The sequence below is a fragment of the Mus caroli genome, unplaced genomic scaffold (assembly GCF_978045245.1).
Source record: "Mus caroli unplaced genomic scaffold, Mus_caroli_1 scaffold_18, whole genome shotgun sequence".
Classification (NCBI taxonomy): domain Eukaryota; kingdom Metazoa; phylum Chordata; class Mammalia; order Rodentia; family Muridae; genus Mus; species Mus caroli.
This window is the reverse complement of record NW_028227273.1, coordinates 80186615-80209217: the sequence shown is the minus strand read 5'-3', so window position 1 is coordinate 80209217 and position 22603 is coordinate 80186615. Positions and strand designations below refer to the sequence as shown.

General features: G+C 49.7%; 1 protein-coding gene and 1 long non-coding RNA gene across 4 annotated transcripts; one reads left to right on the top strand and one right to left on the bottom strand.

The window, feature by feature from the left end:
* Positions 1–1918: 1918 nt before the first annotated feature.
* Dact2 (dishevelled binding antagonist of beta catenin 2) lies at positions 1919–11914 on the bottom strand. 2 transcript variants are annotated; one of them, XM_029471581.2, is made up of 4 exons: positions 11279–11914; positions 5956–6088; positions 4646–4921; positions 1919–3957 (listed from the first exon to the last, which is right to left on the bottom strand). In XM_029471581.2, exons 1-4 carry the CDS (start codon positions 11324–11326, stop codon positions 2306–2308), a joined length of 2109 nt encoding a protein of 702 aa, XP_029327441.1. In that variant the 5' UTR covers positions 11327–11914; the 3' UTR covers positions 1919–2305. The 2 variants fall into 2 exon arrangements, with proteins under 2 accessions (XP_029327441.1, XP_021042178.1); XM_021186519.2 differs by lacking the exon at positions 11279–11914 and adding an exon at positions 10609–10867.
* Positions 9622–21797, top strand: LOC115029751 (uncharacterized). 2 transcript variants are annotated; one of them, XR_015045834.1, is made up of 4 exons: positions 9622–9966; positions 10201–10325; positions 18619–19423; positions 21575–21797. It is a non-coding gene; the product is annotated as an uncharacterized LOC115029751 (long non-coding RNA). The 2 variants fall into 2 exon arrangements; XR_003835315.1 differs by lacking the exon at positions 21575–21797 and having other exon boundaries at positions 18619–19688.
* Positions 21798–22603: the final 806 nt, after the last annotated feature.

Genomic DNA, 22603 nt, shown 5'->3' with positions numbered 1-22603 from the left:
ACACAGATTTTGTCTGCAGCTCCAGGCTTTCACGGCACGTGCATGGTGAGACAGGCCCACATCTTCCTGGCTACAGTGCAGAAGTTTTGGTGGCCATGTTGGCACCTAAGTGGTCTGCAAATCAAAGCAGGTTTGCTGTAAAAGATGAACATCGTTAATAATACTGAGTAACCCCAACCCATCACAGTCCCCCCTATGCTGATCCCATGTCAGCAATCAGCAGCACATGAGCTGTTATGACAGCACATGTCCCCAAGAAGCATGCATTCCATGGGGTGCCTTTGAGTCTCCCCAGTCCTCCACTTGCAGAGAGAGAGAGAGAGAGAGAGAGAGAGAGAGAGAGAGAGAGAGAGAGAGAGAGAGAGAAACATGCATTCCATGGGGTGCCTTTGAGTCTCCCCAGTCCTCTACTTGCAGAGAGAGAGAGAGAGAGAGAGAGAGAGAGAGAGAGAGAGAGAGAGAGAGAGAGAGAGAATGTCCAGCAACAGCATGGACATTGGATGGGGCTCATGCCATCTTTAGAAGAGTCAGAGCTGAGTATGCAGCCTCAGGTATGGGCAGGGGCCTAGACAGCTTCGTCAGGGCTCAGACACGTCCCAGTAGCCTCATGGGCAAAGATTGTGCCAAACCACTGCTTCTCATAACCTCAGGAACAATGGGGCAAAGAATTAGAGCATTTTAGCAGCACACCCTGTGGTATGTACTGAGTATTAGAAGTATATAGCTATCTTATTTTTCAGGGACTCAAAGCTGAGATTGCCTTGAATCTCTGGGCTCAAGACTTTGGAATGATGTTGGAACTGAGGCTGTGGAACTTTTGGAAGTGGACTAAAGCCATAAGCCTTTGAGGACCCCAGGTAGAACGCTGTGGTTCAAATCTGGAATGCCCCTCACAGGCTCCTGTATTAAACACGTGCTCCCCTGCTGCTGCTAGTGTTTGGGAAGACTGACAACTTTCAGCGTTAGGTCCTGGCTTGGGGAAGTTGACTCACTGGAGGCTGGTCCTTTGGAGTACATTATCTGGTGACATCCCATCTTGTTTTCTGCTTCCTGGTCCGCCATGATATGAACTGTCTTGTCATATCATGCCTTCTCGGAAGTGATAGACTGAGCCCTCTGAGGCCATGAGCCAAAACTCATCTTTTACAATAAAGCTCTGGTCATACTGGTTTTTAATTTTCCCTTAAATTCCAATGAAAGTACAAGGGAGACAGACGCCCTGGCCTGAGCAATTCCAGGAGGCACAGGCAGAAAGTCAAGGCAGATACTGGGCTGTTTGCTTTTCAGAGATTACTCCCTTGGCCCCTTCAAAATGTTTGCGCTCTGGTGTGGTTTGCCGAGAAAACCCCTTGCTTCCTTTTGCTTCAAAACTCCCAAAGCATTCATTCTCTCCCTCCCTCCCTGCTCAAGGGAAGCCGACTTCTTTGTTCTAAACCTTAATCCATTTTGAAGTCTCTTCACCCTTCACTCCATATACAGCTTCTCAATACAAGAATATCTAGCCCAGGTGTGATTCTTACTGTAACAGTACTTTCAGCCAGTCTTCCTGTCTCCTTATTTTCAAGGCTTCTGTCAAGTATAAAGGGGAAGGGAATCCCATAAAATGCACCCCCTTCTCCCCTCTAGGGCATCATGTAAAATGGATCCAGAAAGCTACCTGTGACTGCAGCCTTGAACAGCTGAGCTGAAAACCTGTCATTCGTAAGAATGGTTGGAGAAAAATGACAGATTTTTTTCTTTACAAACATGAAAATAAGTTATAATTTATAATTGCTTATAAAGTAATTTATAATTATAATTACTTTCCTACTCCGTTCACCTGGGTTGAATCCAGGGTTTAGGCTTTATTCTCCAAACACCTTTCTTGCCTCAGGTCCGCATGTGTCCCATGTTGGGAAGGAAGAGACAAGACAGTGGCTGAGGAGAAAGGAAATGGCTCTTTTATTTGGAACTATACCAGCATGGTATAGGTGTTTGTTCATACAACTGCAATATGGAGTTAAATGCAAATCTGGTCCGTCCCCGCCCCCGCCCCCCGCAAAGGATTCCATGTTTCTAAGATGTCTCTGGGGAGAAGTGTCTTATTAGAGACCTCTCCCCACAAATCAGGCAGAGGATGGTGAGGAGCAAAGTTGTGACTGCGGTCATGCAATGAAAATGGCTGGAGGGAATGTGACCCCAGACGACTCACAACCACAGTGAGGGTGGCTGAGAAAACTAAGCGCAATAGCAGGTTGATACCACCCTCCGCCAGCTCATCACATGGCACCTTCTGGGGTCCTAGGCTTGTCCTGAAACACTGCCATCACACCATGGTCATGACCTTCAGGGCTGCTGGCTGGAACCTTCGGATCTTCTTCTTCAGGGCCTTGGAGGCCTTGATGCGGCACAGTTTGGGCACAGGGGGCAAGGGTGGCCTGCTGCTTCCTGGGGCCCGTGAGGGCTGCTGGGGGGGCACCCGAGGCCAGGCCCACCCCCCTTGCCCAGCCTCTGCACTGCCTATTGCCAGGCGACGGCGGCTGCCCCGGAAACACCCTTCTGAATCGTTGCTGCTGGACTCGTCCCCAAAGCGGTTGGCAGTGTGGTCACTCGCCTCCTCGTCCTCGCTGGTCTCGGCAATGGTGGAGTGGTAAAGTGAGGCGCAGTCTGCAGAGTGCTCCGAGGGGTCCGACTCACACCTCGCACAGGCATCCTGACGGGCAAGTGTGGGCCTGCTCTGGGCCCTGGGACCACTTCCTCTCTTGGCTGGGGACCTAGGGAGCCCCAAGCTGGGCCCAGGTTGGCTGACTGAACCGGCTTTGGCTGAGATCTCCATGGTGGACTGCCACCTGCGCTGCTTCCGCCTGGCTGCTGAGCTGAAGAGAGCTGCCTCCATTGGGAAGAACGCTTGGGATGACGTTGGGTAACTTTCCCTCTGGGCCACCACTACGGGGACAAGGAAGGGCACGGGGTAGAGGGTGGACTCAGAGCAGGAGCGTCCAGGAGGCTCCCGGGCCAGTGTGGGCCTCCTGCTGAGACCTCCCTGATGGGGCCTGGAGGAGGGGTCCTGCTCTGTGGCCCGCTGCCTCTCTGGTTGTGGAGGGAGCTGCTTCCCTAGCCTTGGGACTTTCTCACTAACTCTTCTTCTGACCTTCATGGCCTTGTTTTGGGAAAAGCCCATCCTCAGCTTCACGGGAGAGGTTTCACCAGTGGCACAGGATGTATAGGCAAAGGGCTCCGGGGCCAGAGGTGGGCTCCCAGTGCCCAACACCCTGGATGGTGACAGGACTGGTCCTTGGCCATAGTCATTAAGAGGCTGTTGGGCCTGGGAGCAGGGTGAGGAACCAACAGTATTGTCTCCATGGACACAGGGATTCCAAGGAATTGTTTCTTCCTTTAGGGGGCTGCTGAGGGGCTCGGCACCCGCAAGGGACACAGGCCCATGTTGCTTGAGGCTGTCCTTGGCAGCACCCCTACCTAGTTTCATTCCTCCCCTGTCAGCTCCACAGGCCTGCTTCTCCAGCTGACATGTGCTCTCCGACCTCTGGCCACAGGACTTCTGTGGAAAAGCAGCTGTGTCACCTCCCTGCTCCTGCCCCACATCTCTCAGGGGGAGCTCTTGGCCCCGCAGATGCAACAGCTTGTGAATGTAGGCTTCGGCTGAGCCCAGCTCACGGATCGGCTCAGTTTGAGTCCTGTTCTCATCAACAGGGACCAGAGGAGGCTCGTGGGGAGGTGAACAGATGTCGAAACCCGGGGCTTCTTTGGGCAGAGCAAAGAGGGGACTCTGCAGGGCCACCGCATGGAGGGGGCTGGGATATGGGTACACCTCCTGGCCTCCCCTGGCTACTAGATCACGCTGGTACTTGGGGTCCAGGGCGTGGGCTGGGATCTCTATCCCCTGGCCCAGGAGGTGTGCAGCATCAGTACCAGCTCTCTGGAGCCCCACGTCAGCTGGAAGGACTCTTTCGAGATCACCTGGGAATGAGACCATGAGAAGCATGTCAATGCAGACAGATGCCAAGTTCCTGCTGCCCACAGGCGCGTAGAGACCCAGCTCTTCTGTATGCGGGTCCCTGCTCTTCCATTAGAGAGGTCAGGAGATGTCGGCTCAGTGCCTCACAGCTTGGAGGCTACCTGGGACAGCTAAGTGCTCCAGCATCCACAGCCTGAGAGTGAAACTAAGAATTTCACCACAGAGATAAAGGCTGGCACTGAGGCCAGGTCGGGGGAGGGGGGGGGATGGAAGGGTCCAAGTGATATCTTTTTCTCTTGGAAAATCATGAAGGGCATGAAGGGTGCTTGTAGACTGATCGTCACTCTGAATGTGCCACATTTAGATGTGATGTGGACGTCTCTTCCCAGCTACCAGATGGTCACTTAAAACCACATCCCCCCCCCCCCCAGCCGGGCGTGGTGGCGCACGCCTTTAATCCCAGCACTCGGGAGGCAGAGGCAGGCGGATTTCTGAGTTCGAGGCCAGCCTGGTCTACAAAGTGAGCTCCAGGACAGCCAAGGCTACACAGAGAAACCCTGTCTCAAAAAAAAAAACAAAAAACCCCACATCCCCCGCCCCCATTTCATGTGAGGCTTAACCTCTTCCCCACTGGGCTAGAGGTATTATCATGTGCTGTCCCTCTCACTCGCTCCTGCCTCCCTCTCTCACCTGTAGACACTGGTCTGGGCCGGAACATGCCCCTCAGCCGGCCTGTGCCCTCTGCACCATGCAGGAGCCTGCTATCTTCTGTGGGCTGTGGGCTCCATGCAGGGACAGTGGTCTCATCAGCAGAGCGGGGTCGCCAGTCCCCCATGCCAGACCTGGACTTGGAGGGCTGGAACACAGGCAGCCAGCTACCCAGGGAGGGGGATAGACGGTCACTGCAAACAGATGCGCAGGAGGTGGACAGAGAACAGGAACCAGCGTCGCTCAGCTCATAGAAACCTGGGCAGAGCAGACACGGCGGTTAGTGTATCCCCAGAGCTCTTTTCTCTTGCTTTTACTGACACAGGGAGGGGTAAGGAGCAGGTAAGAATGCCTGTGGGGATGGGCACAGATTCTTGCTGGTAACCTTGGGAGTGGTTATGGGAACATCTGACCCATAGCTATACTCAGAAGGGGACCTCCGGTTGCTTTGGGTACTATTTCCTTTCTTTAATATGCAATTGAAGGGGAATTTCCTTCTCAGGAGTCCTCAGCCCCAGGGATTGCTGGGTTCCTAACATGTCCCAAGCTATACTGGAAAAGCCAATACCAAGAGTACAGAGGGGTTGCCTACCCACTCCAGGCTTGCTGTAACAACTGCCTTGTGACCACTGTAACCCAGAGACAGGGGTCCCTGCTTCCAAGTTTTACCCCATCCAGAGAATATTAAGAAAACAAAAGTGACCAAGTCACACAAGCCTGCAGAGACTGACAACAATGTCCTTCTGTAACCTCTGGGATGGAGGAAGGGACATATTTGTGTGATTGGCTAACAAATCATACTTATTTAAAATGAAGTAGGTGGTCTGTAAAATACCAGTTCATGTGGTCCATGTACATCCAGTAAAACCAGGCATTCATGGGGTGTTTAATACTATCAGAAAGGAGATTTTTCTGACATATATTACATATTACATAATATATATGTATATGTATATATATATGTGTGTGTGTGTAGTTTACATATGTATTATAAACTGTATTGTATGTAAGGTCTTTAGCTTATATATTATTTAAATATATACTATATTTACATTTTTCTTTCAGCATGTTTAGTTAAAGCTTTTTTAAGTCTTCAGTCACATACACTTCCCAGGCTGCCCAAGGGACCTCCCAACTGTGAGATCAGCTGAGGACACAGGCTGAGGCTGTCACTATTCCTAATGTCAGGTCAGACAGTGTCCGTGAGGGGTGACAGTGAATGCTGTACTGCCCTTCCCAGGGTAGGATCCTGGCAGCCCAGACCGTGGATGTCCAGTCATCGTGAGCCATACCTGAGCTGGGTCTGCTGTCACTATCCAAGGCCTCGCAAGAAGACCTGCTCACATCCAGCTGCAGTTCACTTATCTGCTGATCCAGCTGGTCCAAGTGTGTCTTCAGGCCAGCATCCTGTCTCCTTAGCCGTGACTAGGAGGTAAAGGAGGAGGAGGAATAAATCTGATGTGAGAACAGAATCTACACCAAGGTCCGATGGTGAAAGGAAGACCCAAACTCCAAACTCAGGTCAAGCACACCCAACCGGCATCTGCTGCCAACTGGTGGGAAGCACCTTCTTGGGTCTCATGGCATGGACAGTAAAGGTGTTGTCACCCCTCGGTATGTGCCCACAGGTACACACACACACACACACACACACACACAGAATGTAGTCCACACAAAGTGGGGGATGTTTTGAGTACAGGAGCACAAACTAATCAGTACTGTTTGATAAAAAACCAATTCCTTTCAGCCCTGCACTTTCTCCACATCTAAGCTGGCTGGATACATCTTTTCTTCATTAAATAACAAGTGAGTTTAAGGCAGACAGAGGGTGGAGCCCAGGGGGCGTGGCTTGCCTGTTGGGGGGCGTGGCTTGCCTGTTGGAGAGCGTGACCATTATTTTTCTAGTGGGAACAACATCTGAATCTCAGCAGTACAGAAGACGCTGGCAGTAATGACTTCCTGTTCATTTGTGATGGAAAGAACAGGGCCATCACATGACTTGCTGTTTGAATAGCCTATTGAGGATGGATGCCTCCCCTGGCTTTTTAGGGCTGATAGGTCCCACACTCCGACCCAGGGTCTGAATGCGGGGGTGTGTGTGTGTGTGTGTGTGTGTGACTGAGAGCAACAGTATCTCCTATAACCATCGGTGACAAAGCTGAACTTTGTCAAAGCAAAACTTCCCGGAACCAACACCTGGTCCAGAACCTGCTTCCATCGTCACAGTTACAAACACTTTCCCAGTGACCACAGGTGTCTGTCCCCTTTCCACCCACGCAGAAACTGACACTGAGATGCATCAAGGGACTGACACAGATTTTTCCTGTAAAATCCTACCTTAAAGTCATAGGGCCCACAGACATAACGCCCCTCTGCCAGGACCAGCTCTAGAGAGCAACAGTATCTATCTGCCTCTCTCAATCTGGGCTTGTCGTCTTCAAAGGTCCAGCTGGTTGCCTTGCACAAAGGTTGACCCCTGTGTGCACACCTGGGCCAGCCCCGGGAGCGGAGCGGAGACCTCAAGGAGGTTGAGATCTCAAGATCTCAGGGTTCTTAGGGGCCTCAGGGCTCCTCAGCTGGGCTGTGCACACTCTCAGGACTGATGCCATTCTCCCTAAGACTCCCTCTAACTCTGGCTCAGGTCTTCATCCTTTTCCTTAGGCTGAACTTGATGATCAAAGCCACTGTGACCAGGACGGGCCTCAAATGGCTACACAGCCAGGCTGTGCAACTCTTCCCAGAACCAAGCCTATCTACGGCCTGCAAGATTCATGCTGGCTTCACGGAGGCTTTGGAGCACTTAGGTAAATCCCCCAGATTTGAGTCAGGTGTCAGAGGCCTGATGCAAGCGTACTGGCTAGTTTTGTGTCAACTTGACACAGCTGGAGTGATCACAGAGAAAGGAGCTTCAGTTGAGGAAATGCCTCCATGAGATCCAACTGTAAGGCATTTTCTCAATTAGTGATCAAGAAGGAAAGGCCCCTTGTGGGTGGTGCCATCTCTGGGCTGGTAGTCTTGGGTTCTATAAGAGAGCAGGCTGAGCAAGCCAGGAGAGACAAGCCAGTAATGAACATCCCTCCATGGCCTCTGCATCAGCTCCTGCTTTCTGACCTGCTTGAGTTCCAGTCCTGACTTCCTTTGGTGATGAACAGCAGTATGGAAGTATAAGCCGAATAAACCCTTTCCTCCCCAATTTGCTTCTTGGTCATGATGTTTGTGCAGGAATAGAAACCCTGACTAAGACAGCAAGTGAGAATTAAACATAGTCCCAGTGGTGGAGACACCCAGTATACCTACAGATCCTGGGCTCCAGGACAGGCCTAGGACCATGGGGCTTCACCAGCTTTCCCAGATGGGAAAAGCCTGGTGACCACTAAAGTGTCTGAGACCTGCCGGTCTATGGTGCCACTAAAAGGGAGCTGGCTGACTCTTAAAGGGCTCACTCCATCTCATAGAAATTGATAGGAATTTGTTTTCCCTTCCCCCACAGGCGCTTCCATTTTTCCAACTCCAGCAGAAAACCAAAGCAACCAAACCAAAAACCAAACGAGAACTTGATAGCATACTTGAAGGATAAAAAGGTCAGGATGTAGAGATTGTATCTAAGAGACTTCCTTCCTCTCCTCTCAGGCTAATGGTGAACAAAGGAAATGCGTTATGCATGAAGTACCCCTTCGTGGCCTCCTGCAAACTTCACAGCACATCAGCCAGCAGTGAAGGGCCCTGCTCACAGATCTGGCTCATGATGCCATTGACAGTGACCCTGGAGAAATCTGGCCCGTCCCTCTGCTCTTGATCTCTCATCTGACCCCCATCTGCCCTCTGCCTGTTCACAGAGCAAGCCAGTTAGTCCAAGGAAAACACCATTCACAGTTACGGAATCAGAGTGGCCTGCTCTTGCCACAGCGTTACCACCTGAGCCTGCCAAGGGCAGGGATGGCTGCATGCTGTCCCTTTCAGAACAAGTCAGGACCTGTTAACCCCTGTAGGATGATCCTCATGTCGGTCTGCATCCTGTCTTCCCCCGGATGTAGCAGAGGCAAGATAGAATATTTCAGCTTCTTGGCTTGGTGCCATCCAGCGAGTGCTCCTACTTGAGCCCACGTGTGGGGGACTGAAAGACCACTTTCTGTTACAAGTTTCTGTGAAAACATTCACCGGGCATCCTACTGTTTAAAGGGTCACCTGCAGTTGAGTGTAGGGTCAAGGGTCAGAGGGCATGGGATTTCATTAGCAGAGAAGTCTATCTTTTCGGGGTCAGTCATTAAGGGTCACTGATTTATCTAGCGAACAAAATTCCTCTAAGCAGCTGCTACTGAGTTCTCTTTGTGACTTTTGACACTGCAATTAGCAGGGTGTAGCCCATCTGATGGACACCAAATCCCTAGAAATGCTAAACCCATCCTTACTTGAGAATTCCTGCAGGATAACTGTTGACTATAGGAGTCTTCCTCCTTCACACTAGAAGGAGGGCTGGGGGCCAGGTGAGCCAGCAGGAGGGCTGTGAGCCGGAATGTACTGCAGCTCTTTCTTTACTCAACAAGTAACATTGCTCCCATCCACCCCCACCCTCCCTCCACCCCATCCCTACCCCCACCCCGCATAAGAAAAATGGTGAAGTGATAAAGCCACATAGAATTCAATTATTTTTCACTTTTCCCCGTGAACCAAGTTTCAAGACAAAGCCTGTGTGTTCCTCCTGGTCTCCTGGAGAGGAGGGGGAGTGTGTCAACAAAAAGCTTGTTTGATCTCTCCACAGGCTCCTGGTAATTGGAGTGTGAGGGCTCACAGATTGGGTTTGTGTATTGCTGACGGGGGAGTTAATCGTTAACCTTCAGGAACGGGTCATGCTTGTAACTCATCAGTGCGCCTGCCTGCCTGAGGTCACGTGACCAGTGTGGCGCACCCCCACCCACCCCTAAAGACAGGCACCTGTTATAATGCCTTGGTCCCGTGGTGCAACAGTGTACAGAGTCCAGTCCTCACCGGCCATGTCCCTCTCTGGGCAGCAGTTGGGTGTCTCACAGACTGGAGGAGGCTGTCATCTGGATTCCGCCCTCAGCCAGATCTCTTACACTCAGGGAAGATTCCAGGTGTCCTGGGGAGTAGTGACTCAGACACTGGACTTCCTGGTTCTTTAGACACAAACCCAACACTATTCTGAACTAAAGCTGATTGGAACACAGCAGTTTCACCCTGAACTTTACCAAGAGGCTACTTTCAACAGGACAGATCCAAATTTCACCTTGAAAAAAAAAATCCCACTTAAGAGTTGTGGACGCAACGCTATCACACTCTTTCGAGTGCGCACTATTTTGTTCTTTTAAAAATACTGCAGTACTGAGGGGAAGGAACCTTGAGCTGTTTCTAGAAACGGGTAGCAATTCTACTCCCGAGGGACCCCAGTGGTCTACAGAGGGGGACTCGATGGGCGCGGGTAGATGAGAAAGCGCCACCAATCCCCTCTCCCACGTTCCGCATACCGGATAATAATAATACCGAATAATAACTCGTGTTATTTTTTTTAATGGGATCAGGTGACGTGCAATCTTGGAGACGATCCTCAGCGGGCAAGACTCCTCAATGACCCAAGCGAACCCAGTACAGTGCCCTGTGGCTCAAGTTCACGCTGTGTAGCCGGATGACCTGCTCCCGGGATGAGGTCAGTATGTGCGCAGACTCCTGCCAGGCGGAATGGAGCCCACGCTCCCCACAACAGCCTCTGTCTAGCCAGACTTGCGCGCCGCCGCACCAAGGTTGTGTCCGCCGCAGAGGCGGTGCGCAGTCAACCCCGGGTCCCGCGCGCGGCTCTCCAGCTCGCACCCCGCGGCGCGCTCCCCAAGCAGCCGCGCATCTGGCCTTTCCGATCGCACATTCCACGCAACTGCGCCCCGATCGCGCCCCAGCAGGTCCCTTCGGCCGCTCGCGCCCAACTTGCTCCTTACCAGCTGCTCCCGTAGCGCGGTCAGCGCCGCCTCCAGACGCAGCTCCTGGCCGCGGGGCCCTGGCGCAGGGTGCAGGCCCAGGGCTCCCCGCACGCGTGCTTGCTGCGTGGCGCGCAGCCCCTGAAGCTCCTGCAGCCCGGCCAGTGCGGCTCGTAGTCGCGCGCCCACCCTGCGGCGGTCCCAACCCGCGGGCCCCTGGCCGCTCGGCGCCCACATCTCCCGGACGCTCAACCGCCGCGCCGCGCGTCCCCGCCGCGTCTCCCCGCCCCCGGCCGCAGGTCGCTTAGGTGGGGTGGGACCTATCGCTGGCCGCGGAGGGCGGTGTTTGCGACGCCGGAGGTCACAGTGGCCGCCCCCTACCCGCCCCGTCGACCGGCCGCGCCCTCGCCCAACCCCTGCGCCCCTGGGACCTATGATCTCATTGGGGAAGGCCAAAAGCCCCTCCGCAGAGGGACAGAGAGGAGAGCTTGGGCATAGGCAAAGGTTTTGTTTAGGTTTTTAAATTAAAAAAAAAATTACAAAAGAAAAAAAAAAATTTACACTGCAAGAAGCACGTTCCTATTTGTAAGCTGATTAAAATGGAAAAGCCTATACCAGGTTCGCCAATGTACATGGAAAACCTGTGCTTGCTTCTCAGTACCGAGTCCAGCTTCACACACATGCTACGCACCTTTAAGGAAGCTTCTAGAAAGTTCCTGAGGTGTGCAGCTCTCACCATGGTGGTCACTTCGGCAACACTGTCTGGATCCCAGAAGCAAGCCGCACACTATCAGTCGCCCCCACCTCCTTTACTCACTCCATGCTCAGAGCCCCCCAGCGGCCTCCTGTGGACACTGTCTTGAGTGGAATCCTGTTATCCGGGTCTTTTGCTGCTAGACTTCCGGGCGCGCCCATTTTGCAGCACTTTACTGGCCGAGTAGAGTGTCTATAGTCTTCATGTACCTCCAGTGATGAGTTAGGAAGAAGCTGCCATCCACTTCTGCACACAGGATGAAAATGCTTTTCTCTTCCTTGAGTGTCTACCGAAGGCAGGAATTGTTGAATCGCTGGCGGTTACTGAGAAGAGACCACTTTCCTGTGTGCTCACCTTTTTCTCCCAAGCACGGGTGGGAAGGTGCCTCCATCCAGAGCACCTAGGCCTGTGGAGTGTAGCTTGCAGTGATTCCTCAGGCGGGAGGAGGTTAAGTATCTTTTCCCTGTAGAATCGGTCATTCAGGTTCGCTACTTGCTTTGCGTCGGTGATCTCCTTAGTAACGAAGACCAGAGTCTCCTTCAAACTCTTTCCTTATTTGCAATTTCTTTCTTAGATACAGGATTCTCACAATGTTTTCTCCAGTCTACAGGTTTCTATTCATTTTACTTCCCTATTTTTGTTTTGTTTGGTTCTGAGACTGGGTCTTATTACAACAGAACTACTCCGTAGACCAGGCTGGTCTCCAAGGAACTCCAGCCTTCTGTGTGTACCTAGATCACAGCTTCGCAGCACTGAACTTAGTTAAAGTTTTTACTCTTTATCTTTACTTCCTTGCACCAGTTTCCCCCGCTTTTTACTGCCTTCTGTGTGACGACTGAGAAGTCTCTGCCTGATTCGAAGCTACAGACTTCTAAGCTTTTGTAGTTTAAGCTGATACTCTGAAGTCCTTCATCCGCTCAGGCTGAGCTCTGTCCTTGATCCTCCTGGGTCTCTTTCATTCTTCTGCAGACAGTGTAGCCCACTGCCCAACAGGAAACAGTGGGAGATGTAGATCAATGGAGGGTCAGCTGATCCGGAGAAGGAATTTCTGTTTTCTGTTATATTTATGCTTGTTCGAGGCTGTGTCAATGACTCACCTTTTCACTGGGTTCTGAAGTCTGGACACATGAGCTCTCCAGCCCTGCATCTTCTCACTACTGTCTCCTGCTCTGTGCCCTCCCTATTTCCACAGAATTTATGGGTCACATGGCCAGTGTCTGCAAAGAAGACAGCATGGGTCTTGTTGGGGGATGCCCGGAACCTGTCAGTCAACGGGAAATACTACATTAGGTTGAGTGTTCCCGGTGCACAGACATGGGCCCCTTGCCACACAGTCAGGTCCACTTTCAGTTTATTCAACCATGCCTCACAGTTATCAGTAAGCCTTGTGCCGTGTCCAATTTGTTTTTGAGGGTTTTTTTTTTTTTTTAATTTATAGTGTTGTAAACCGTTTTCCACTTTCATTTTTAGGTGTTCACTGCTGGGGCATAAGATTATTCTTGTGTGTTAATGCCTGTAACTATGCCCTGCCCCCACAGCATACCCTTTATAAAACAAGTAAAACTTCCTTTTAATCAGATGAGCAGACATGGGAGGGGGTAATGATGCCCACAGCTGGCAAGTGTGAGGAAACCCGTGTTCTCATAAGTTACAGGTGGGTAATGGGGGTTGTGGGGGAGGGGTCCAATTGGGCAAGTGTCCCCAAAAGGCCTAAAATGAGTCTGTCCGGAGTTTTGTTCTGAAGAAGTGACTGAGACACCCACACTTGTGATGACTGGGGCCGAAGATTTGGACACACTGCGCTCAACTTGACTAAGTGTGCAGGTACAGTGTACAGTAAGTGGGATCCTTAGCCAGACACTGCTCTGTAGGGTGGTTTCTCAACTCTAACCTCTGTTTATAGGACAGGGCTCAATTAATTGTTTCTGAGTATTAACTACAGTACTTGAATAGGCATAGCATGGACTGAGCTGGGATGCCCTGTGCAGTTTCCAGGATCCCTCTTGGACCTAATCTGCAGGCCTCCTTGCTGCCTGCTGCCCCCATGTGGTGGGTTCCTAGCAGTGCACCCAGCCATCCGTACAGCTTAAGGACCTTGTTGTCTCTGTTCTCAAAACCCTTTTTTGGCTTCCAACCTCACATGAGGTGGCCCTGTGTGCCTGTGGGACCTTCTTGCAGTTCACCTTCCAGGTGCTTGCCTTTCTTGTCTCTCTTGGCATCCGTCCATTGGGCTTGTCTTCTGGCCTCCCCCCTTCCCAGGGACTGTCTTCCTAAAAGAAGATCTGGGCACTGGGTCCCTCTCACCTCTCCCACCTTTGCTTCTTGCAGCACCTTTCAGAACATCTTACAACCTGCTTTTTATTTCCATTATAGCTCACTGTTTGTCCCACACACTGGCCTGTGAGGAGGTTGGAACTGGAGAGAGGTGTTCCCTTTAATGAGATATTTTAGAGACTTGGACTCTGTGCGTGGCACAGTAATATTTACTAAATATTTACTAAATACTAATATTTACTAAATATCACTCAGTAATATTTACTAAAACACACAGTGACTTGTTTTTCATTGGCCTGAACAGACTTTTTTCTAATTGTATCTTAAATAATCTTCTTAAATAATCTCTTAGATTGCATAACGTACCATAGAAGTGATTTTATTGTCCACATACTATGGAAGATACAATAGATGTGTAGAGATGGCTGTTGTCTTCTTTCTAGTCCCCAGGAGCTGAGGCTTTCTTGTGAATGCTTTCTGAAGTCTCTCACAGTACCATCAGTCTATCCTCTGTCTTTATTATTATTCATAATGTACATTTGTAGAGCTCTGTGCATACAGTAGGCTTTTGGGCCATGCAGTTTCCGTGCTGGCTAACTTTCCCTTTAAGTAAGAACTCCAGCTTTCGAAGTGCTTACGGCAACCCATCATCCAACTGACAGATGGCCTGCTATTTCCTTTCTTCTTCCCACAGCAAAGCTATAAAGATTACACATGGTGTAACTCAGCCATATTAAATCAGTAATTGTGGGATTGCTGAAGGCAACCATGGTTATGCAAGGAGAATCCGTTCAGATGCCCGTCAATCAGCACAAACTTCCCTTATCAGTGAAATGATCTGTGAAACCTCACTCCAGAGGATCCACTACCCGCCCCCATCCTCAGCTCAGGGCTAGCACCTCCTTTCTATTGTAAGAGGTTCTGCTGCCAGCAGCAGGAGGAGGCACCCCTGCGGGGTGAGGAGATGACTTCATTAGAGGCAGCTCACTTGACAGGTGATCTCAGCTACTCTTATAAAGAAAGGAAGAGCACTCTGTCTTCAAGATGCTCCTGTGAGCAATTCAAGCAGAACTCATGTCCAGGGTGGAGGAACCTCACAGCTGTGCCATCACAACGATCTGTGCTTGCAAGCCTATGGATGTGATGAGGGAGATGCCGGGTGAACACACTGGTTGGTTACAGGCTCTGCGGCCACCAGGACACCGTACCCTGTTACTTGTGACCATGTTTCCTAGTGGTTCTTCATGGTTTCCAGGGGCTATGTATGCTGGTTTTCTGTTACGGATGGCAGCAGAATGATGTGCTGTCAGCTGCACTCTCCTGCTTCCAGAGGGCAGTATCAGGACCGGCCCTCCTTGAGAGTGAACTAGAGAGAAACTGTCCCCATGGGAGGAGTTAACCCGGTGTGAATACTGCTCCTACCTTGAGGTTCCTGGGAACAAGTAAGAAAATTGACTGCATGGCTGAAATTCCCAGTGTGCCTTGCCTACAGCTTCTGTGGCCCTCATAAATGCAGCCACACCTCAGACTCTGGTGTTCTGACTTGATTTTAAAAGACACGTTAAGCTTCTACAATGTTAAGGCCCCATGGAAGAGCCAGAGCAGTGTCTGGTTCTAATTTATTACAGACATAAAGCCTTATCTCGAGCTTCTGCCACATTAAAGCCCTGTCAGTGAGCCAGACTCTTTATTACAGACAGGAAGACTTGCCTGGGTTGCTTTTCTTTCTAGGCGTTCAGCATCTGACATTACAACTCGATGGTATTTCCTTTCTTGATGAACATGCTGAGGGGAGAGACTTGACTATCAAAACCTTGGGAGATGGTGGCCTGTGCTGAGCTTGGAGCTAGGATCATTGTTCCATTGGAGCAGGGTAGCCCCGACAGTATGGGAAATGTACCATGTAAACACAGGTGTGATGTGTGTATAGGTATATGTATACATATGTCTCTGTGAACATATGGTACATACAGGTGACTATGTATATGTGCACTCACACACACACACACACACATATATATATATGCATGGCTGTGCATATGAACATAATGTATATATGCTTGACATGCTAATCTATGATCTGTGGTGACTGTATGCATGTGATTGTATGTGTGTATGCATGTGGTATATATGTGAGTGTGCATGTATGTGTGTTCTGTGTATGCATATATAAGTATATATGTGAAACATGTGTAGTGTACCGTGCATGTGTGCTTGTGAATGTGTGTGCTGTGCATATAATGCATGTGTGCACATATGGCCAATGCATCTGTTTACATGAGCTACATGTGCCCGTATATACATATGCATGTATTTTCCTGTATTGAGAAGCAGACTATGTTGTCCTACAGTTAAGTAATACTTAATCTTTTTCTTTTCAGTGTTTAAGGACACCATTAAAAATCTGGGGCCTTATGTAAGAAAATAATTGTATTACAGATAAAACTGCATTTCACCGTGTGTGTGTGTGTGTGTGTGTGTGTGCGCGCGCACACACACACACACACACACACGTTCCTATCTTTAAGCACGATTTTTTGTGACAGGTGACCTACTGCTATGCTTATTTATTGGAAATTTAACTGGGGTATTTACTATTGGTGTTCATGAGCTCTATACTGAATTATATGAAACAGAAGAAACTGGGCCCTGTTTAATGCAATGTGGGATACAGCATATGTACCCCAAAATGACTGAGGAGATGAAATTATAGAAGTGACAGTGTCTTTAAGTGGGAATTTGAAGAGGTTGATCGGGAAGGCAAGTGCCAGGCTTAAGCCTGGCCCATGAAGGCTAGAGGTGCCTTCCTTCTTAAGGACACGAGCAAAACACCCTACGCACACTGCCCTGATGGTTGGTTTTGATGGTCAATTTGATGGGATTTGGAGTAACCTAGGAGACACACATTGCCCTGAATACCTCATCTGAGCATCAGCTACAGTTCCCAACCCAGTGCCACTGATTCCTACTAGTGGCACCTCCCTGGGCTAAGACTCGGCTAGGCCCTTGGTTCTGCCTTCTGATGACATCTCTACCCCTGCTATGTCGTGTCTCCTGAACACAAGGCATGCTGGTCTGAATACGGGCATGGAAATGGCTCTCTTATTACTCTTGCCAACACCTTCACTAGGCATTCTTAGATCCAGGCACTGCCACCCAATGTCACCATGAATATTGTTACTAAAAGCAACCACATCGTTCTAGTTAGCTTTCTAAGGCTGTGTGATAAGACACCATGACCAAACAAGCAAACCAAAAAGCAACTTGGTGAGGAAAGACTTTATCTCCGCTTACAGAGTAGAGGGACTCAAGTTCTGTGTATGTGAGAGGGAGCCCAAGACAGAAAGCTGGGGGCAGGAATGGAAGCATAGGCTGTGGACGGACGCTTCTGACTGGCTTGTTCCTTGTGACTTGCTCAGCCTGCTTTCTTATACAACCCAAGACCGTCTGTGGCACCACACACACTGAACTGGACCCTCCCATATAAATCAAGAATCAAGAACATGTCCTACAGACTGCCTACAGGCTAATCTCATGGAGGCATTTTTCTCAATGGAGATCCTGTATCAAGTTGACAAAAACAAAACAAAACAAAACCACAAAACTATGCAGCTCATACACCATTTGCAAAATAACTTCATGAGCTCAACTAAATGTAAATATTAAAATCTAATTACATAATCCCAAGAAGCAAGGCACTAAGGCAAATTAAACATCATGTGGCTTTCTTCCTATTGCCTCTCCTCTCTACTACCTACTTGTGGCTCCCAAGCCCCATGCTCTTTTGTTTACATCTTACAGTGATGTCAAGGTTCTCGTTAGTGTTTCCAGTGTACAGTGGGCAATCTGATTTCAGGAAGTGTCTCAGACCATGGCCAGGCCAGTGTGGAACATCTGATTTAGCCGTTTCAGGCAGTGGTGTCACACTGCATAGAGAAAAACAGACGTTTAGAAGTCTCCTCTCTGTGGGATGGGGGAAATCTCTGGTGCTCAGAGAGACATGGAATCTAGTTAGTTCCATTTCCCACAGAGAAATGAGATGTGTCTGGAGGAACCCTGGTACCTTGGCATTCCCATAGAGAAAACAAGGCTTTCTGGGTCCATCTGGAGCAGGGTAGCACCAACAGTATGGGAAATGTACCATGTAAACACGGGTGTGATGTGTGTATAGGTATATGTATACACATGTCTTCCTGATGCTGTCTCCAGTGTGGAGTGGGTCTTCCCTGGACACTGCCTTGAGGTCTAGTTCTTTCAGTCTTTCTTCTTAGACCTAATCAACTGGCTTGTGCCCTATGTAGTCTGGCAACACAGATCTGTTGGGTCCTTGTCTTCCAATGTCTCCCCAACATCTTCAGCCAGGTCCTACTTCTCCTTCAAGATATCTGCCTGCAGCCCAGGAGATGGCACAGGTCGCTTTGTGACCCTCCCTCCACTCTAATGCAACATTTCACCTGCCCATGGGAGATCCCTCCAGACCCTTTGTTTCTCATAATTTGGTCACTCGTGAGGTGGTCTCACGTTTCCCTGTTGCTGTAGCCTGTTCTTCCTTCTGTGGGCTCCGACACACTGTGGTGTGCTCTCCGTTTGTTTCTGACTTAGCCTTTATACTTTTTTTTGTGTGTGTGTGTTTGCCAATGTTTAAGGATGTTCCAAAACAGATGCCTAAGTCAGGTGCTCCAGCCAAATGCCACACAGCAGTGGGATTATTTAACCCTCCCAGGTGACGCAGCCAGAGACTGAGTCAATGGGTTTGTGGATTATCTGAGTTTACAGGGAGGCGGTAAGCCATGGGAACATTCTCTTACCAGCTTCTCCTCCTTGGGAGACGGAAGGACAAAGGGGTCTCAGGTTGCTCTGGGCTTCAAAGACATTTCCTGGCTGTAATGGGTGAACTAACCCTGGGTCCCCCATGAAGCCCTGAAGGGTATAGGAGCCCAGCTTCTGCAAAGGCATTTCTTAACCAGAGACTATTTTCTTTTTTGTTTCCTCTTCTTTTGTAGTAATTGAATACAAGTGCATAAATGGAATTATTTTCCCATTGTCTCCATGTTCCCATCGAGCGTATGTAAATGGGCCTTTTACCTCTGACAGCCTTTCATGGACGCCTCCAGCTTGGCAGCTGTGGAATCAGCTTTACCTGCCCATCTCTCAGTGCCTCTGCTGCCGGGATTGATTTTTGAGACCAAAAGGCAACATAAAGGACCCTAAATACACGAAAGCCCTCTGCACATAGCTTTATTTACACCCCCACTGAAGATCTAGGCTCTGGAGAGCCTTAGCCACAAAGTGAAACCAATCAGGTCTCACGGACGTGACTGGCACAGGTCCCAGGAAGCCGTGGAAGGACCCTTTGTCCCTGGGCAGAAACAGATGGCGACTGGATATCGGTTCTCCTGTGGGACATCACCGGGGTCCCCCAGGTGAAATTCACTGGGTACCAATGCCTCAGGCAGGCTGCTTTTTCTTTTCAAACGTCTGCCTGCCTGAAGTCTCCAGATCCAAGTTCACCGTGGATGAAGATGGGTCAGGAAGGCCCATGCAATGGGTTTTATTCCCCTGTAGGTGTCATCTTTCCGACACAGGTTCTGAGCAGGAGTACTGTCCTCTCAGAAGACCATATCTCTGCTGTGTACATCTTCCCTGGACTTGGAGGGATCTGAGAAATGGAGAAGGGGAGTAGGCTGCCTTTGTGTGTTGGTGGCTTCTGAAGCGCCCTCTCAACAGATATCTTTTGAATGGAACTTGCTTGAACTGGAGTTTCAGCTGCTAGGACATCACATGGAGTTTTCAGAAGAAACTATGTATGTAAGTTTTCTCTCTCTCTCTCTCTCTCTCTCTCTCTCTCTGTGTGTGTGTGTGTGTGTGTGTGTGTACCAGACATGGAACACTGGGCCTTGTGCATACTGGGCAAGCACATCCTGCTGAGAGTCACTACTTCCCCAGGCCTCGAGGCCAAGGTGTTTGTTTGTTTGTTTGTTTTTGTTTTATTCCAGATGACACCTAGTAATTGTATATATTGAGGGGTACCGCATGCTGTGTGCCATGTGAACCTTCTAAGCCCACCACCAGCTATCGGAAATATACACTGCATGGTCACGCACTTCACTTGCTCTGTTGTATGTTGTACCCTGGGCGCACAGAAAGGCATCTGCTCTCCCTGGAGGGTGCCCAACAGACCTTCATATGTGTGGACTACACATCAACTTTGATGCGTTTGGCAAGCATCTGACCTCAAAAAGGGTGATGCTGACATCCTTAAAAGACAGTTAAACTCGGGACCTGTGCACAATACTATTTATTGGTTCTGTTCCCTGGGTGTTGTGCACAGGTCCTGAGGCTGTCTAGCCCAGGGAGTACTACTTTATTGATCAGATTAAATCCTGGCTCTTGCAGCGGCTCCTCTGATGTGTTTTCTGCCCTGTGGCCAGCTTCACCCAGCTGCGCAGCACGGTTGCTGGCTAGGACTCCCCTTGAGTCACAAAGGCTCGTGTGCTCTGAGGCATGACCGACCTTGGCTCTAATTCTTTGGCATGGCACTTGGCAGTGATGGCGTGGGTCCCTGGGATCTCTGGAAAGCTATGAGACTCTAGCCACACAAAGACTTTCAGAACAATAAGCCTTAGTTTCTCAGGGTCATCACAGATGAGGATATTCTCCTAGATTCACGCGCAAGGATAAGGAGACGTTCCCCCAAAGGCAACCAATACAAGTATTAACCGCAGGGCAGAGACTCTTGGTCACTTGGCATTAGATTTGACACTCCCAAGGTGTCTGACGTCATGCATCTGGACCCCAGTCTCTATGTTTCAAGTTTGGCCCTTAGAAGGTGACTTGTAGGGTGGTTTAAGGAGTGAATGGCCTGCATCATCAAGTCCCCAGGATAGGGCTCAGTAAAGCCCAGTTGCTACGCCCAGTGTCAGAGGGGGGGCTAATGGTAGGTGACGTCCTTGTCCTTGGCAGATTACTCTGAGGCCCAGGATAGCTCATTCTGTCATAATAACACATGAAATAAACCTATACGTGACACCTGTGGGCAAATGTTCAGACAGCTCTAGATTTCATGTTAGTTTTGACATGTGGAAAAAACAAGCAAATGAGAAACCAGTGATTTTTACCATTTTAAACAGGGACCAGCAAGCTGGGGTGGGGGTGGGGGGGGCTGCTCTGCCCAACCGTGGCCCTTGGCATCTTCTCTTGGCCTAGCACCCTACTAGCCTTGAAGATGGCAAGAGCCTTAGGGCTTATGAAGGTCAGAGAAACATCTGTAGAGACCCAGGCTACCACAGGGCACTGGAGTGTCATCTGCCATGGGGACAGAGGAAATCGGCATGTCCCTATGTGTCTGGCAGGATGAGCAAGACCAGCCTCAAGCACAGGGAACAGCCCTATGAGGGAGACCTGTGGGGCTCACCCAGGGGGAGGAGGAGTTGGGGTGTGAATGTGTGAAGCCCCAAAGGGAGGGTAGGGTTTTGCTGAGTGGCATAAATATATTTCCACACAGAGAAGCAACGATGCCAAGATTGCTGAGGAGGTGATGGGGCCATGCAGAGTCTGAGGGAGACTGCACTACTAGGCTCCATTCCCGGTAGATGCCTGGCAAGAACATAGTCTCAGAACAGCAGGCGACACTGCAGCCTCTGGTGCAGGCCAGACAGAAGATTCTGACCCTGAGTAGTCACACTTGTCCTTCAGTGTCTTCATGGCTGGTTGGGTCCCAGAACTGTGCAGACACCAGCACGTAAGAAAGGCCCACCCACTTATGCAAATGGCCTAGTAGGACCTTTGGATATCATCCTGGACATCACGTCTAGCTTACTTGTGGCTCACAGCAATGTCACAGTGTAGGACATTATGCTCTGGGGTCACCACCTCGTTGCAAAGAACACTACCTCAGTGCAGCCTGTACATGACCTTACTGTAAATGACTTCTCTGTTCCACTCTTGTTTGCTCCCCAGGCCATGATAGAGCCACTCTGGATATTAACCCTTCCTCTCTGGCATACATCCACAAGTGCCCCACGGTTCCTGCCCAGAGGTGGGTCTCATGGTGTGTGCATGCTTAATCGCTCCTCTGAACTTGGGTCTCTCATTGGAGTGGAAACAGCTTCCTCCACTCACCTGCAGGTGTCTGTCTCTCCTGAACACAGGCATCTTGCAGTCTTGCTGAATGTCAAATTTTGAATGATCGTAGTCTTAATTGGATTCTCTAGACTAATAATGAGGTGAAGTTTCTCCTTACAGGCCTGTTACTTGAGTGGTTAGGATTGCCCAACAGGTCAGTTAATGAAACAAATTAATAGTGATGTTGGAAGGAGATGTATTCAATGTGAACACACTAGGAAGAGGAACAAAAGGGTCCAGTGCCCCACCCCACTTTTGGGTCCGTCCTTGGGATACTGACCTCAGGTCTGGGTTTAGATAAAAACCTGAGGCATGTACCATAAGCAGTCTGGTCAAGCTGCGATCCTGCCTGCCAAGGTCCCTCAGCTCCGGTCTGTCCTGCAGGGAGCCCTGACAAGTTGTCAGAGCTGTGTGAGATTGTGTCATATTTTTAAACGAGATTTTTATCTATCTATCTATCTATCTATCTATCTATCTATCTATCTATCATCTATCTATCTATCTATCTATCTATCATCTATCTATCTATCTATCTATCTATCTATCTATCTATCTATTGTATATGAGTACACTGCAGCTGTCTTCAGACACACCAGAAGAGGGCATCAGATCCCCATCACAGATGGTTGTGAGCCACCATGTGGTTGTGTTGGGAACTGAACTCAGGAACTGAAGAGCAGCCAGTGCTCTTAACCGCTGAGCCATCTCTCCAGCCCAGTGAGATTGTGTCTTAACTGATCAAAAGCCTAACGAAGCCATGAGAAAACATAAAGGCTTAAAAATAATTTTGTTACCTTCATTTATTGCATGTGCCCAGGTAGCACACTATGTAAATGGCCTAATATCTTTGTAGGGCCTTCGGAT